The sequence below is a fragment of the Lucilia sericata genome, unplaced genomic scaffold (genome assembly GCF_015586225.1).
Source record: "Lucilia sericata isolate MDLA Ls3-8-SP2 unplaced genomic scaffold, ASM1558622v1 Contig000022F_arrow, whole genome shotgun sequence".
Lineage (NCBI taxonomy): Eukaryota > Metazoa > Arthropoda > Insecta > Diptera > Calliphoridae > Lucilia > Lucilia sericata.
The window spans coordinates 1,061,548-1,080,532 of record NW_023994060.1 but is presented as its reverse complement, the minus strand read 5'-3'; the positions used below and the strand labels follow the sequence as shown (position 1 = coordinate 1,080,532).

Genomic DNA, 18,985 nt, shown 5'->3' with positions numbered 1-18,985 from the left:
AGGATAGAACTAGGACTCTTTTGTCTTTAAGTAAGAACTCGATTAGGCTTCTCATGGGTATAATTAGTGGGCACTATATGATTGGACATATGTATGTCGGAACGTATGGGCTACCCAGGTTATAGCTACTGTATAAGTTGTTTAGATTAGAAAGAAGGGGAATCGGTACAACTCTTCTATGTGACTGTCCAGCTTTACAAGAGCATAGACTACTGTATCTTGGTAGAGCTCTTTTCCATGATCTGGACTGTCTCAGAGATGCGTCTCATGGTGACCGCAGAAAACATAGCCAACCAAATTAGAGAAGGAAACCATTCTCCTTTATGTACAAACTCTCAACCCACATAACCTAACCTACTTCATGAGTTCTAGTATTCATCTTATTCTATTTCCAAAGTGTGTAAACTTTCAAATCATGTTTATTTGACATAATATCGAGTAATTATTTCCTATGTATTTTGAAGAAGCATTTTTATGAACTTTACGGCCAGCGAATTTCATCGGAATCCCACAAATCTATACAAATGTATCCTAGTCCTTCGCCTTTTATTGTTTTAAACATAAAAATGTCAATACTTCTTCTGACCCTTATTATAGCCAATATTGAATATAGATCTGGGTTCTTAGTAGACTATAACCATATTCGTCCGACTGTCTGTCCATCTGTCTGCATTATAGGAAAGAGCTGAAATTTTCCACCGATTTATTCCTAGCTCTCACTTAGGTCACCTCCCAGATTAGAGCCGAATTTATAGTTTATACTAAGGAAAGAAATTTTACTTAAGTATGTACTTTAGTACTAAAGTACTTTATTTCCCTTATGGAGAACTGTAAAACCCGGCATATGTTTTGTTTCCGTAATTAAGATAATTTATCATTTTGTAACTTCTTTATGCATGTATGTATGTAACTAATTTTGATTAGGCCCAGAAACATTTGTATTAAGTGATTTTCAGATACCGACCTATTATTCTTCGACCTATTATGTGCCGATCCTGCAGATATCTTATATGGGAACTATGAACAATAATGGACCAATTCGAAAAATAAAATCAAAATGATTTATCTATACACAGAACATACTCATGACAAGTTTAATAATAAATTATGTGGTATTAAGTGGTTTTCAGAAGTGAACCTTATATGGGATCTAGTTATGGACCGATACTGAAAAAATTCCTTATATGGGAGCTGTAACCAATTATGGACTGATGTGGAAAATTTTCACGAATGATTTATATATATACATATACAAAACAAATTCACATCGAGTTTTACCTTGATAGCTTTATTTATCAATGAATTATGCGCATTTAACTGATTTTCGGATGTGGACCTTATATGGGAGCTATGGGCAATCATGGACCGATCCGAAAAAATAAATTCCTTAAGTAATTCATATATACACAAAACATATTCATGTCGAATTTAATACCGATAGCTTTATTTATCAATGAATTAAGCTTGTTTAAGTGATTTTAGGATGTGGACCTTATATGGGAGCTAGTACCAATTGTGGACTGATCCGGAAAAAATTTCACAAATGATTTATATTTATATACAAAACAAATTTACCTCGAATTCTACCCTGATAGCATTATTTATCAATGAATTATGCGCATTTAAGTGATTTTTGAATATGGACCTTATATGGGAGCTATGACCGATTATGGACCGATCCGGAACAAATTTCGTAGAGTAATTCATATATACACAAATCACATTCATGTCGAATTTTATCCAGATAGCTTTATTTATCTATGAATTAAGCTCGTTTAAGTGATTTTCGGATGTGAACCTTATATGGGAGCTATGACCAATTATGGACCGATCCGGAAAAAAATTCCTCAGAGTGATTTATGTATACACAAAACATATTCTTGTCGAATTTTATCCCGATAGCTTTATTTATAAATGAAATATGTTCATTTAAGTGATTTTCGAAAGTGGACCTTATATGGGAGCTATGACCAATTGTGGACCGATACAGATCTAAGTCGGCAGTATGATTCCTTTTCTTATTATGTCAATATGTACAAAATTTTGTGTTGATACCGATATATTTGAGGAAGTTATTAACGATAAATTAATTTCCGGGAATATGTACCTTTGTATGGGGGCTATGGGAAATTTTGGATCGATCGTTACAATTTTAAACATAATTAATCTATAGATGGAAAAAATAATCTGTGACAAAATTTGTCGAATTATCTTCGGTAGTTTCTGAGAAAACTAATCAAGAATTGGAAAAAAAACGTAATTTTTTTCGAGGTAGTCTGAAATTTTTAGTCATAACTTTTTAAGTTATGAACCGATTTTGCTCACTTTCAATACCAAACTGCTTAGGAAAACAGTGAATATTCTCAGTGAATTTGATTGATTTAATTTGCTTAGTTTTAACGTGAGCGTGTTTTAACCAGACAGACAGACGGACAGACGGACATAGCTAAATCGACTCAGAATTTCATAAGGACTCAGAATATATATACTTTGTTGGGTCTCAGATGAATATTTTTTGGTGTTACACACGGAATGACAAACTTATATATACCCTCTATCACCACTGGTGGTGGTGGAGGGTATAAAAATGAATGTGTGTTTGTTTGTATGTTTGAACGTTATAGACTCCTAAACGGCTGAACCGATTTTCTTGAATAGGCTACTTTTTATTTTGAAATTCCAAGTGGGCGAGGAGCCACGCCTATATTAAGAAAATATTAAATCCGTATATTTTAGATAATATAACAGTTAGAGTCCTCAAATTTTGTCGGAGCAACTTTAGTGTCAATATAATTATTTAGGACAAAAAGTAGGCGGACTATCATTAAGGGGCGTGGCACCTCCCATATAAATTAAGTACAAAAATACGTTTATCTTGGAAACTATTGCAGTTAGAATCTTCAAATTTTGCACGAAAAACAATAACATCAATCGAAACATTTTGGGTAATAAATTGGCGGACTACCCATGAGGGGAGCGGCACCTCCCATATTAATTAAAGACAAAAATTTGTTTATCTGGAAAACGAATGGAACTAAATTCTTCAAATTTCGCACGAAGAACTTAAATATTCATCTGAACATTTTTTTTAGGAAAAAAAGCGGACTTTCATCTGGGGGTCTTGAAGCCCCCACATGAATCAAATAGAAAAAATCGTATATCTGAGAAACTATTAGAGCTAGAATCTTCAAATTTTACATGGAGAACTTTGAAATTCATGTGAACATTTAGAGCATAACGGGCGGACTTTCAATGGGTGGCTTGGCACAACATATATGAATTAAATACAAAATTTCGTGCATCTTGGAAACTCTTATATTATTCAAATTTTTCATAGAAAGATAGAAATAATTTGCTTGACATCTTTCATATGTAACATATAATAAATCTGGTATTTATTTATACATATTCCTCTTAGGGTAGCAAAGCACACTGGGTATAGGTAGTAAATTATAAAACTGGGTATAATCTGGATAGGATCAATCCGTAAAGAGCTATATAGGACTGATTTACAACTAACTCTTGGGAGGTGATTACATATTTTTATTTTGCAAATGGGTCTATCGGGAGTAATTAATGTATGATATAATACATAGAATTTAGAATTGATTATATATAATATTACTGCCATTTATCTGGTCTTGTCTTGTCCTCAAATGAACACTAAGAATGCTTTAAGGATACTTAAACAGGTCTTGGACTTTACAACGCCGATAACAGGTTTTAAAATACTGATAATATTGATAAAAATTACATTCTTAAATATATGTCTTTGCCACTCAGCTCAGAAATCTCTGAAATAAAATTAAAACAAAAAGAAATCCTACATGTCTTTCACAAAAATAATATCTTCATATCAACTTTTAACTATAATGGCAATGAATTTCATTTAAGGATTACAGCAACAAGATTAACAAAAAAATTCCAATACTAGGTCAGTTTGCTTCATTTGATAAGCATGGCAAAGGAAGAAGCAAGCAAATGTTTTCTCTTTTTTTTTATATTTTGTAAATGAAGCAAACAAAATAGAGTAAAGGAATAAAAATCGAAAGAAATTAAAGGAACAAGTAAAAAAATTTACATTTACTTTTGCATAGTCGTCATATATTGTTTGCAGTTTTAACATGACATTGCAACCAAGTCATTCGCATTAATTACAATTTGGCAGGCAGTCAAGCAGCCAGGTTGGCACAAACAAGGCGGGTCTTTAGTCATGTCAAAGGCTACAAATGCAACAAACAACAACAGGAATAGCAACGCAAGCCAAAAACATGCAACCTAAAAGGAAAACCAAAAACAACAACAACAAGTTGTAGTTATATCTTTAGTTTTTATGTTGTTGCCTGCCTGACTTTTAAAGGTGCCTGCCACACATAAACTTTTTAAGGGACGAGAACGACAACATGCAACCAACTCAAGGGGAGCTTTTACAAGAGAGAAAAAAAAACATTATAATATCAGTACTACTATTGCCAGGAAATGTTTGTCTTTTCTTGATTTTTTTGTTGCTGTTTTAAATATTTTTACTCCTTTCTGTAAGCATATATGTGTATCTAGGGAGTGTTTGTATATATTTTTTGTAAGGTTTTTTTTTTACAAATAAATACCTTCAAATAACTGTTATGAGTGTGAGCTTGCAAGTGTGTGCATTTAACAGTATGTGGCATTTCACCTTTTTTTATAAGAACATTTTTTGGTTTGGTTTCCTTTTTTGTGTGCTTCTGCTATCCATATTCATTTGTAAAGTTATTGTCATCATCTACATGATGTATTTCCTGTTCTTGTAATAAAAAGAACTCCCTCATTTTTTCACCTTGGCTTAATATGATAAAGATTTTTTTCCAATTTTCATTCATTGTTGTCTTTTGGTATATGGCAACCAAAACCATAGATATTTTCGAAAATCAACTTAAACAATCGTTGCGAATAACGGAGGCAGACTGATAGGAATTTTTACAATTGTAGTATTGAATATTTTTCTGTTCAATACAAAGATACGTTTTCTCGTTTTTGAAACATTTTCATAGTATGTATATCGATATTAATATGAGCATCACGCTGTGGTTCTCTAACAAAAGATAGACTGAATTTGGATAAAAAACGATTTTTTTCGATAGCTAACTAATTGTTCTCCTCCAATACAAAAGGATTTTTCAAATGGATATTTTATTTTTATGAGAGAAGCGCGAGAAATTCATCAATTGTTGGATAATAAGAATTGGTTTAAAAAAGTTTAATATATTAGTGCTAAATTACATACATATATCTTAATTATTTTATCATATAGATATCCATAATTTAAGGGATATATAATCATTAGATTGAGCTTTTATTAAATATATATTTTATATTCATTGGACTTATCTTTTTCCTATTTTAGTCCTTAAACTTGGGGCTCAATTATATACACACCACTTTAGTGGGTGTATATAATTGATCTGATGTTCGTAACGCATAGAATTAATGGTCCTATACCCACATTTAAGTATAACAATGAGCTCAAAATCATTTTCTAAGTCGATTAAGCCATGTCCGTCGGTCTGTTCGTCTATCTGTCTATGTAAACCTTGTACTCAAACTATAGGTCACAATTTTGAAGATAATTGGATGAAATTTGGAACATACATTAATTTTGATCCAAGGACGAAACCTATTGATGTTCGTTGGTATCGGTTCATTATTTCACTTAGCCTCCATATAACCGGACATCCTAAATTGGGATTAGGAGCTTCTAATTATGTCAAATATACTAATATCCCTACAAAAATAGTCACAACTACGTTTTATACAAGCATAAATGATACTGCAAAATTTCGTAATGAGCGGCCGTTATTTAACCCTAGATCCCTTGCAAAGTCCCCCTCTGAAAATGCTTGAACGTCGTTAATTCCCTTCTAAACACGTGTATTTCAATGAAATTCGGTATAATTAACTTGAATGTCAAAAATCCCTCTACCAAATTTTGTTAGGACCGGCTTAGAATTGACCCTATATCCCAATATAGCCTCCATCAGAAAATCATTTTTTTATCAAAACTATACCGAAATTTTAAGACACCAACTCCAATAATTTTGCCCATCTCTGAAAATGCTTTAACGTCGTTAATTCCCTTCTAAACACGTGTATTTCAATGAAATTCGGTATAATTAACTTGAATGTCAAAAATCCCTCTACCAAATTTTGTTAGGACCGGCTTATAATTGACCCTATATCCCAATATAGCCTCCATCAGAAAATCATTTTTTTATCAAAAATATACCGAAATTTTAAGACACCAACTCCAATAAATTTGCCCATCTCTGAAAATGCTTTAACGTTGTTAATTCCCTTCTAAACACGTGTATTTCAATGAAATTCGGTATAATTAACTTGAATGTCAAAAATCCCTCTACCAAATTTTGTTAGGACCGGCTTATAATTGACCCTCCATCAGAAAATCATTTTTTTATCAAAACTATACCGAAATTTTAAGACACCAACTCCAATAATTTTGCCCATCTAGATTTTGATTTGGAATCAATTTTTGTAATAGGGCCTTTTATGTTAATTTGGGGCTATATGTCTATGGATCGAACTCTAGAGAGTGACTGATTTATGTTGAATTTCTGTAAAATACTCGATTTTAAAACGATTTATTGAAAATTAAGTTACTTTCTCAAGGATCAATTATGGATCCTTATAAAATATGTTAGACAGATTTTAATACTATACTTTTATTTTTGAGCCCAATATGAACGTTAAGTCATATTCTAAAGATGGCCTTATATGGAGGCTGGGGTCAAATATGGACTATTTTATGGACATTTGGAAATTGGAGAAATAAGAAATATAAGAGATTCAATCATTACAGAATGAATTCTTTAAACTAATTATTAAATTTAATGAAAATTTAGTTCTTCACACTTATCAAAAATTCAAAAAACTGGTCCTTCGTGTCGATCTTAAAATAATCAAATTATATTACGCTCATAAATCAAATGAACTTTTCCGTATGCTCTCGTCCTTGTTATGCCTTTACAACTATGTATGTTACTTCCTATATTTACCAAAATGACTAAGTATTAGTGTTAGTGTTTGAGCATGAGTATGACTGAAGTCTCCTTTTTGCCATCATCTGTGACATATTGACTCTATTGACATTTTAAAAGCAGTTTATAGATGACAGTGATTTAGTATCATAAGTGTAGAGTATTAGTTTGCATTAAAAACATTCAAACCGTATAAGTAAAGGGTGCAGGGATATTTTCGGACAAAGAAAAGGTTAATACTAAATTTTAGGTTTACTTTCATTTAATGAGCAGTTTAAAAGGATTTCTTTTTAAAGTTAAGATTTTTTACTAAAGAATCATAATTACAGTAAATCAGTTTTTGTTTTTCTTAATTTACTCAATATGCCTATTCACTATATTTTAATTATTATTTAATATTGTTCTTAATCTACAAACGTTTTTTTTTTATTATTTTATTTAATAGAGTGGTGCTGGCAAATCAACGGCTCGTATTGGCGATGGTCCAATTTTAACATTGGAAAAAGTGGAACGTCAACAGGCTGGCGTTTATCAATGTACCGCAGATAATGGTGTTGGTGAACCAGTTAGTGTCGATATACGCTTGGATGTTTTATGTAAGTAGAACAAAAAATATTATAAAAAAAATTTGACAATTTTAAAGTTAGATATTACAGAGAAAAAATAATTTGCACAATTGTTGTTTGTAGTGTTTATGAGCAAATTGTAAAAGGAACAAAAACGAAAAATGTAGATTTGTAATAAAGAGTGAAAAAAACCCTAAAAATATTTTGGCAATAGAAACAATTGTAGAGAAATAAGAAACCACAATAAAGGGCAATAAAAATTGTTCCTACATTTTAGCAGAAAAACTCTAAGTTGCAAACATAAATAGTATTAAAAATATAAGGCATTTAAAAAGTTGAAGTGATTATCTTCTAAGTCACAAAATATACTTGTTAGTCTATATAAAGATATTGAAAATATTCATTATAAAATTATATGTACACAGAGGAAAAAAATATATACACGCCTGGTTTTTTAATATCTTAATAACATCCGTTGTCAAGTATATATGTACTTACGTACTACAACTCTATGTAATGTTGACAACGCAACGTTGTCAACATTGCAACAATTCGTTGTCGCAATCTAAATTTTATACACATCCGTTGTCTAAAAGTTAACAAACGTGGTAAGCTCACAATCCATTGTCAATAGTGAGCTTACCACGTTAGTTAACTTTTTGACAACGGATGTGTATAAAATTTGCAATGTTGACAACGTTGCGTTGTCAAAAATTTGGTGTCTATTTGGTACCAGGCGTGTATATTTATTTTTCCCTCTGTGCATTTATTTCACAAAATGATATTGCCTTTTACTTAAAATAAATGATTTTTTATTTAAAATATCATTATGGTTATTGTTATTATAACATTTTCTACTTGACTACTTTTTGCCTTATAAATATGTAGAAAATTAAGCTTAAAGTTTTTGTAAATAAATAGGAAATAATTTACTCATTGCATTTTTATTCTTAAAAAAAACATTGCATTTATTATATTTTTAAACATAATTTCTTTATTTTTATTCTTTTGTTAGTCGCTATGCCTTAAAAAATACATACTTCATGAAGTCTGAAGCAAATTTAAAATTTATTGTAATTTTTTTGTGTCTGTGTTTTTTTTTTTCTTTATTTTGTAGATCCTCCTGATATACAAGTGGAAAAATCTTGGATTCACTCTGGTGAAGGTTTTGAGGCAAAACTTGTCTGCATTGTTTATGCTGATCCCATTGCAACGGTGAGTATTTGAGAAAAGGAATATGGAAAACTAATTTGTATGTATATTAGACATTAGGTGGCTCCAATTAAAGACAAGTATGTATACGGAGGATTTCATATCAAGTGTTTCTTTTCATCTTTGTAATTTATTACCTATTGTTTATAACAAAATTTGTTCCAAATAGTTTAGATAGATACAATGAGAGAAAAAAACCGTTAGAAAGTACCGAAATTGATACAATCCGTTATCAAAAGTGAGCTACCAGGTTTTTTAACATTTAGTAACGAATGTGTATAAAATTTTATTAACATTCAGTTTTAATTTTAATAACCAGCGTTGTAATTTTGACAACACATCGTTGTCATTGCAACAACTCATTGCTTACATTTCGATTACGCTTTGTGTCATTTCGGCAATGCATCGTTATGATTTCGACAACGAAACGTTCTGTTTAACAACACATCGTTCTCACATAAATAAAAAAAAATTTTATAAAAATTTTAAAATTTTCATAGGTTGAATCTGCGTTTATGATTTGACAACGTCATGTATTACTTATAATATTTTGCTGATTTGACAACTAGCCATACATACTTTGACAACGGATGTTATTGAAAAAAATTATAAACACTTTGGTATTAACCTTTCCGACGGTATATAACATCGAAAACTAAAATCGCATACTGTCGATATTGTAATACATATTAGAGGTTAACCTCGGGAATAAAACCACTTTTTTATGTGATTTCGGTGATAACTATAAAATGTTCTTCATTATGTCCAGAGGGGCATATTCACATTTTAGGAAATTATTCTAGCAATTTGAAATGGTGAAAATTATTACTTTTATTTAAAAAAGGAACTTCATTTCCTATTATACATTTTATTTACATTTTTTTCAATTTCCACAAACTTACCCTAATTTCTTAGTATTATTTAATACATTAAACTTACATATATATCTTGGTTCCTTTACTCCATAGACTTTACTCTTTTGTAATATTTCAAATAATATTTCTAAAGAATTATTATTATAATAATTCGTAATTTTATGTTTCTTTTTCTTTCGTTGCAAAGAAAATGTATTGTGTATTTTTTTCATTAAACTAAAATTATACTTCTTTTTGTAATCTTGTACTTTAATTTATGAAATAATGGGGAAACTAATATTTTAAAGAACAATTAAGGCGAAATAGTTAGTTATAAAAGAGTAATGTTTGTTCGTAATCGGTAAACCTACGAACTACTGCACAGAATGGAACAAATTTTTCAAATATGTATGTTTTAAAACTATCCGTTAGATGTCGTCGCAGTATTAAATTTTAGTCATTAACACTAAAACCGTAGAACCGATCATTTTTAAATTTGAGGGTTATATAGATCCTTAAATAGATGGTCCACATTCCATGGCCTGTAAAGAGGACCGGGCAACACTAGTGTAAAATTAAATTCAATTGTAATTAAATGCAATTGCAATAAAAATTTTTTATAATTGATCAATAACCAATTACAATTTTAATTACTAAATTTAATCAATTACAATTAAGGAAATTGCAATTGAAATTTCATATACGTGTGTAATTGGTAACACTTCTTTTATAATTACAAGTAATTGAAATTGCTAAAACTTCAATTAATTTATTTTGTAAAACTTTTTTTTGCAACTACTTATAATGTAAAGTAATTGTCATCAACAATCCCCATCAATGCCTCCAATTTTGTTCCTTTAAATACTAGGCACTCTGTCTATTTACCATTTAAAAATACTACATACATTCCCAGCAAACTCTTAGATTAAAAAGTAAGTAGTTAAAAAAGGCTTAAAAAGGGAAAAAACCAGTTGAAAAGTACCGAAATTGATACAATCCGTTGTTAAAAGTGAGCTTACCACGTTTGTAAACATTTAGACACGGATGTTTATAAAATTCAAATAACACCGAGTTATCATTTTGACAATCACCGTTGAAATTTTGACAACGCATCATTGTCATTGAAACAACGCATTGTTGTCATTTCGATTACGCTATGTGTCATTTCAGGAAAGCAGCGTCGTGATTTTCGACTACGAATAGTTGTGATTTCGACAACGCAACGTTCTGTTTGACAATATAGCGTTGTCATTTTGGTAACACATTATTATTGTTTGTTAATTTGATAACTTGGTGTATTATGTTGTTGTTGGTTTGACAACTATCCGTACATATTATGACAACAGTTGTTATTGATATTTTTGATTGTTATTGTATTATCAACTCAAAATAAAGTACCTTTCTGATTAATGTAATTTATTATAAGAATACTTAAAAGTAATGTAGACGGTATGTAGTAGCCACTGAGAAGTAAGTTGTTGTATAAGTCCTAACCGAGTTTTTGCTGGGTTTGTATTTATATCTCATTTCATTTTTTCTGTATAATTTCTCTTTCCTTAACAGTTCACTGCATATTTATTTATTTATTCAACTCAGACAGAAACTGAAAATTTCCTTTCAGTTTATTTTATATTTGCACACATTTTTTTTTTCAATTTCAAATTAGGTCAAGTAATTTGTATTTTATTTATTGTTGCCTTTTTTTAATATTATGTTATGTACATATGTATATCTCATATTTATTTACAATATTTTACCATAAATAATATTTTTGCTGTTTATTATCTACAACAAATATACAATATTATTTGTTTTAATTTATTATTTGTTTTATTAACTGCAGTTGCAGTTATTTTGTGATATTTTTTCGTTAATGACATTTTAATTAATTGCCAAAGATAAAAATGATTTTCGATTTTGCTGCATAGTACGCTATTTTATAGAGTTCAGCACTATCAACTGCAGCAACTAAAAAAAGTTATAAAATATTAAGATTTTTAAATTTCTTTATTAAAAATTTTTAGATTTTGCAATATTAAAACTCTAATCCGTATAGCTAAAATGATGTAAATATTTTTGTACATATATAACCAATGCTATAATGGAATTTATACACCTAATGTAGGTTAAAAAAATTTCTCCATTTGTAACATTTTCGACATTCTACTTTCGCTATCAGATTTGTAATTTAAATTATATTGAAATAAGGGCGTCGTGTTTTTGAAGCATGAGATATGAAATGTTGATAATTTGTTAATATGAAAAAGAAAATAATATTATAAGATAATTATACATACAAATGTTTATTACAAAAAGTGAAAATGAAAAATTAACGCTGATTAAATTCAAATAAATTAAATAAAAATAATTTGCGAAATAGAAATATACTTACCTCCTTTTTCCCAGTATAGCCCCTTTGATATTTATTGCAAACTTATTAAGGTTTTTTTCTCTAATATTTCTAAACCAATATTAATTGAATTGTCGGCTTTGGATGCCTTGTGGTCTTTATTTTGTAAAACAAATTAAAAACAGAAATATATAAATATGCCTCCACATAATAAATAAATAGTGGTTGAATTTACTTTGGTATCCACAACCAATAAAACTAAAAACCTCAACACATTTAAACTACAGAAAATAATTAGTTAAAATAATAATAATTGTTGCTTATATTTGTTTTTGTTAATTTTTATAAATTTCCACAACTTGGATTTGTACCCTACATAGTGCTGTTAAAATATTTGAAAATGAGTGATGAGGTGCTTATGTCTTTTTTAGATAATAAAAAGATTTAACGTCCAGTTTTTCCATATAACACTAGTAAACACTCAGAAAACTCGGTAATGGCTTGCACTTACATAACCACTTACTTTTCAATGACTATTACTTACTGTCTGCATTACTTTTAAGTACTTTTATAATGACTTACATATAATCAGATACGTAAGTGCTTTATTTTGAGTCTTCCCGTTTTATTTGCACATTTTATTGAATCGCGTGCTATCAACTGTTTTTTACACACACAAAAAGAAAATAGCTTTTCTGTGTGAAACCCATTATTAGACGCAGAATAAAATAACTAAGCAGTGGTGTTGTGAATAAGACAGCGAACAACGAACCAAAAGCCCAGGTTCGTATTCTGTGTGAGCAATTTTTTTGTTTTTAAAACAAAACAACTTTTTAACTTCTTATTTGTAAGTACTTATATAAGTAGTGATTTGCGAGCGAGCGTGGTAAGTACTTGCCTCCAATGTCATCACCATGTTAAAATAATGATTTTAAATGCTAATGATAATAAAATGGGGATGATTTAGCTTTTTAACTTTTGACATTTTTAACCCAGTGTTGTTATTTGAATTGTTTTTCTGAGAAACACTTCTATAAGGTTTGTGTGAAATTGTGAACCGATATTTGTCCATTAAGAATACCAAATACACCACTGAAAAAGTTTATTAACTTAAATCTGACTCAATCTAAGAAGAATTAATTGGGTTAAAGAGTTATTACAAAACTCCCATATTTAAGTGAAGATATCTCGAAGAAGAAAAAAGTTATATCAGATGTTAGGCCTTTTTTTTTCAGTTGATAGAATTGATTTTTAGATGTCATATATAATGTTATAAATAAAGTTGTCTTGGCGCTGTTATAACATCTAAAAAGGGCCGAAAATCGCATTTTTTTTCAAATTTCAGGGCACGATATCTCCAATCCCAGATGTGATAGATTCAGCTTGCCTCAATCCTTTAGAAATTCAGTCTTGTGGTTTCGACTTTTTTCTAATTTTGTCGGATTATGTAGGTAATCTTTAGTGATGCTTGGTTGGTTATTGTGGTAGTTCACTGCACGTGGACAATCAAGTAGAGTCCAAGGACTCCTTTTTTATAGGACCTCACCACTCGTCAGACGTCAGAAATAGATCCACCCTGTAGCCATGAGAAATCTTAAGATGTTTTTAAGTTTAGACCCAGATATCTCACCAACATTGGATATGAAGTGACTGACACGAAAATTCACACAGAAAATGGAAGACCATTTCTATCTTTTCCCTGATTTTGCGACAGTGTTCATTGAAGGGGAGCTCACACCGACTTGCATGTCAGCCTAGCAACCAGTGTCCTGTTTTTATTGCTACCAACCTCAATATATCTCACAAGTGATACTAATATATACAAAGAATGGTGATGTGGAACTGTAGAGGGAAAATTTTCAAAATTCTTAAAAGTTATTTTAATATGGACATGAAATGACAAATAATCACTTAATAAAGTCCGACTAAAATTCAAAATACTTATATGTTCTATAAATATTTGAGATGCTAGAAAAATAAATATATCTTAAAGTTTCCATATTTGTTACCCAGCCTTTAATAAAATTTCTAATCAACTAAGAAAATCTTCGAATTTTGTAAGTTCTACTAAATAATCTTGCTTTTCCTATATAAGCTTAAGTTTACTCAAAATCTTAAATTTTCATATACCCATCCCACTTAAGTAGTTACTAATACATACATAATATCCAACCAAAAAGAGTCCCAAAAAAACTAATTTCATTTTTCTGATTCATATTTAATTCATAACTTACTTACTGACTTAATAAATATACATACAAATCTCTTAATTTAATATTTGTTCATGCCTTTTCATCTTATTCTTATTTCTCATTTGTCATTATACACGCACAGGTATCCTGGTATCAAAATTCATTTTTAATACAAACAACCGATAGACGTATAATGTCATCAAGAGGAAATCGTCATACCTTAACCATAAGACACATACAACAAGAAGATTTTGGCAACTACAGGTAAGTTATATCAAAAATTCTTATAATACTTAAATGTACATGGTTAGTAGATATTATGTATAAGTAAACAAGTTTGTTTTTTTTTTTAACAAATTTAAAAATAAACTTAACTAAGGCAGAACTAAGTCATCTATACTTATATAATATCCTTAACATACGTTACTTATATCTATACATAAGAAATAACTTTGATAACTGTTTTTTTTTTGTACATGTCAATCTTTTAGGAAGCTGTGACAAACTTAATAGACTTTTTTCATTTTCATTTTATTTTTTTTGTTTTGCTTACTAGTCATTCCTTCCTTTCAACTTAGGAAGCAGTTTGGTTTATAGGGATTTCTGGGTATTTGTCACCCATGCATCTTTTTGACTATTAGATAATATGAGTTTATGCTTTTTAAGGGTTATCGTTCGTTTAATTCTCAACTGTCTTAGCTGGAAAAAATAAATAAATTTTTTACCTTTATTTTTTTGTTTGTTTTTTTGTGTTTTGCCAAAACTCATGTTAAGTTAAAGTTTTATTTTTTTTTTTTGTGGAAAAATATAATTTTTTGCAAACATTTTCTTTATAAACTTGAAGCCATGTTATTTGTAACATCAATGTCAATATGTCGAAAACATATTAAAACAACGGAAGTAGCCAAATGTTGTCAGTCTGTACATGTGGGAGAAATGCACTGAAAGAAAAAAGTGGTTATTTTAAAGATATTTTTTTTATATTTTCTGGCATTGCTCTGTGCAGGAGTAGTTTTATTAGAAAACTATTTATATATTTTTTAAAATATTAAAGAATTTTAGTAATTTAAAAAGTTTTTTATTAACTACTATTTTTTGCTAAGTGTAGTCAATTATATTTACCCACCCACATACAAAAAGGAAAAGATTTTCATAGTCACCTCTTTACTCCTTTTTCCTACTACTAAAGCTTAGTTTTTTCACACAGTTGTTTTATATTTTCCCCCTAGTTTTTGGACCTTTCTCTTCTATAGTTGTCTGTTATTGCAGTTATAGTTAGTGTTTCGGTTGTTTTAATGCTTAAAGGGGATTAGCAGAATTTTTAGCAAATACTATGTACAAAAATATCTGTCGAAATGTTGTTAGATTTTTTAATTTTTTGCTTCTATCTCCCTTTTTTAACTCGTTGTATGAACTTGGGAGAAAACTATATTAGGGTTAAAAATTTTTTAAAATTTTTGAAAATTTTAAATCGGCCCTTTCCATACCGCACAAAATTTAAAAGAGTCCGTTGAAAAAGTGCTATATTCGGCTATGCCGAATCTAATATACCCACCATCAAACCGAATGCTCTCCTATAAACATCAGGGTGATATTACTCATTAAATTTACTGATAGGACCTTATATCAGAGGTAGGTTAAATTATTGATAGTTTTCATAAAATTTTTCATAATTTTTTTAGACCGATTTAGGTTCATATAAAACATGTTTACATCGAATGTCAGTTCCCGACACTTTCCGGTAGGAAGATTTACGTTCCTATAGAAGTTTCTTAGCTTTTGGCTCGTAAGAAAATTTCTTATGTACTTGTAAGCCAGTAATAAGCGTTAAAGTATTTATATGGAGGGGACCTTATATAGGGGTAGGGTCAATTATAGATCGATCCCCATTAAATTTTCTAGAGAGGATTTTGCTCGTAAGAGACTTACTCATGTCAAATTTCATTGTATTACTCGTATTTTTAAGAAAGAAATGAGCGTTAAGGTCGTTTTTGAAGGGGACCTTATATAGGGTGTAGGGTCAATTATGGACCGATCCACAGAAAATTTGATAGAGAGGTTTTGGCTCGCATGGAACTTATGTAATTAGAGTTAAAGTAATTTTCTGAAGGGGATCTTATATGGGTGATAGGGTCTATTATTTACCGATCCACATAAAATTTTGACTCGCATGAAACTTATGTGTGCCCAATTTCATCGCATTTTTAAGCCAGTAATGAGCGTTAAAGTCATTTTTTGAAGGGGACCTTATATGGGGGTAGGGTCAATTATGGACCGATCCGTATAAAATTTAGTAGGAAGATTTTTGATCATATGAAACTTATTTATGTCGAATTTCTTCGCTATACTCGTACTTTTAATACAGTTATGCCCGTTAAAGCTGTTTTTCGGGGGCTATCCGAAAACGTGGACCGATATTGCCCATTTTCAATACCAAACAAATCTTATCTATAGAGAATATTTGTGGAATTTCAACCCTCTAGCTCATTTCGTTCGGACTCTATCGTGCTTTCAACAGACAGACAAATGGACAGACATGGCTAGATCGTCTTAGAATTTAATAAAGACCCAGAATAGATATATGACCAATATTTCGATGTGTTTTTTTATGGTTTGTATAAAAATGCATGAGAATTTGTTTATGTAAAGGTTTTAGAAAACCAATTAGCTGCAGAAGATTTTTGCACCAAAATGACCCTAGAAAACGGGACTTCGTTATTAGAACACTACTGTCTACCAAGTAATGATAGCCTAGGGTCTAATATTGGTTATAAATTTTTCAAAATTTTAATTTATTAAAATTTTTATTTCATAGATATTGAACCTACATGAAAGTATACCCTAATATATCTGTATATGTGTATGATTGTTTACAATACATGTCTGTTCATATTTGTTTATCTATATTGACATGTTTTGACTTGTCCATCAGTTAAGTTTGAAATTAAAAGGAAATTAAGTATGTGTGAGTGAGTATCTGTTTGAGTAGTTTTATTCTACAAAAATTTGTTTCGTCTGTCTATTTGGCAAGCTTAGTTTATTTATTTAATATTGTTAAAAGAAGAAGAAGGGAAAAAACAGCTAAACAAATTAAGCAAAAGTTTTTTTCTGACAGATCATCAAAGTTGTTACAATAAAATAAAAAGAAGTAGCCAAATGTCTGGTTATTGAACTATTCTACATGTATCTATATATGAATGTATGGATGTGTAGTTCAGATCAAATCTAAAGGTTGTTATTTGAATTGACTTAAATAATAATTTGTTTTATTTTCCTGTGTGACACTTGTATGGACTAAAGTAATAATTTATTTTATGAGTTTTTTTTTTCTTGTGTGACACTTGAATAATTACAGAAGTTTTAATAAAGTCTATGACATTACAAGTTATTACGATATATTTTTGAGTTTTTTAAGGGTTTTAGAAAGAAACTATCTTTAGCGGTGAAATGAGATTAAATGCAAGAAACAGCAAAAATATGGTAAAAATATGGGTTTCTAGAGATTTTACTCATATCTAACTAACCATTTATAAACATAATTTACATACATATGGGCAATTTCGTGTCATGTGACCCAATTCAAAAAATCGATTTGAATGAAATTTGCACCAAAGTTAGTACTATTGGAAAGTAGGCCAGACAGCAATTTTCAAAGTTGGACATTTTGGTCATACAGGGTTAAAAAAAAAATTCACCTGTTGGTCCTAGCAAAAATTTACCAAAGGAGTTTAGATAGCTATTTCATTACTGCACAGTGCCACATTTTTCCAATCTAAGAGTAGAAATACAATATTGCAGCTGCGGAGACGGATATTTTTTTATATTGAGTTTTGACAACTTAAATCGTTGAAGAAATCCGCACCAAATTAAAATTTATTTTATTTTGTTTACGAATTTTCTCTCATTTACATTTAGAGTTGCCATTCCATTCATACTTTTAATGAACAAAAACCATGTGGTGAATAAATAAACTATGAAATACAAAAACAAAAAACAATAAAATGGCTACAAAATCCGCAACCGTTGCCGCTCTCCATTTTATTTACATTTTCTCTGGGAACCAGAAAACGCAAAAAAAAAAAATAATAAATAAAAAGGGTCCATTTGATAGTACCTTGGTCCAAATTTCATCCAATCGGAAGACATATATTTTTAACGAAATTCCCCAAATACTTGCAGTAAACAAAAACTTAATTTTTATGGAACGCATCTTTTGAAATTGGTCCGATGTAGTCGTCTTACTAATAAGGTGCATTCGTTAATATCTTTATTTCAAAAGATAACTTTTGCGACCGTTTTCGACAATCGTCTAAAAGGGACATTTTTAGCGTTTATATATTAAATATCTTTTCAATTTTAAAGATATTATCTTAAGTCTAATGCACATACTTGACATAAACTTAGATATAACCCTACAAAAAATGTGGGCGATATTATCATCTTAAGTCTAATGCACATACTTGACATACTTGACATTACAAAAAATGTGGGCGATATTATCATTGCCACGTCCAAAAAAAAATAAAATAAAAAAGTATTTAAAAAATATATTTTCAAATAAAGTGTGTGTCAAAAATGATCTTGAATTGTAAAAAAAAATTGAAAAAAATATAAAAATTTGTATTAAGATCTAAATATTTTACACATTTCCGTAAAAAATATAAAAGTGTCTGTTCTTTTTGAAAAGTACATAGAAAACTCTTTTCAAAACAGTTGAAAAATATTAAATCGTTTAAGAAAATTTTGAGACATAATTTTTTTAGTTTGTCAAGTCACAAAAAAA

The 18,985-nt window shown here is 29.6% G+C and overlaps 1 protein-coding gene across 1 annotated transcript in view; it reads left to right on the top strand.

The window, feature by feature from the left end:
• The window catches only part of LOC119608784 (netrin receptor DCC), a 390,750-nt gene that overhangs the window by 209,178 nt on the left and 162,587 nt on the right, over window positions 1-18,985 (top strand). Inside the window, exons 6-8 of the mRNA XM_037963327.1 lie at window positions 7,474-7,624; window positions 8,712-8,809; window positions 14,345-14,466. Of these exons, the coding sequence (XP_037819255.1) occupies window positions 7,474-7,624; window positions 8,712-8,809; window positions 14,345-14,466 (371 nt within the window). The remainder of the gene's footprint in view (window positions 1-7,473; window positions 7,625-8,711; window positions 8,810-14,344; window positions 14,467-18,985) is intronic.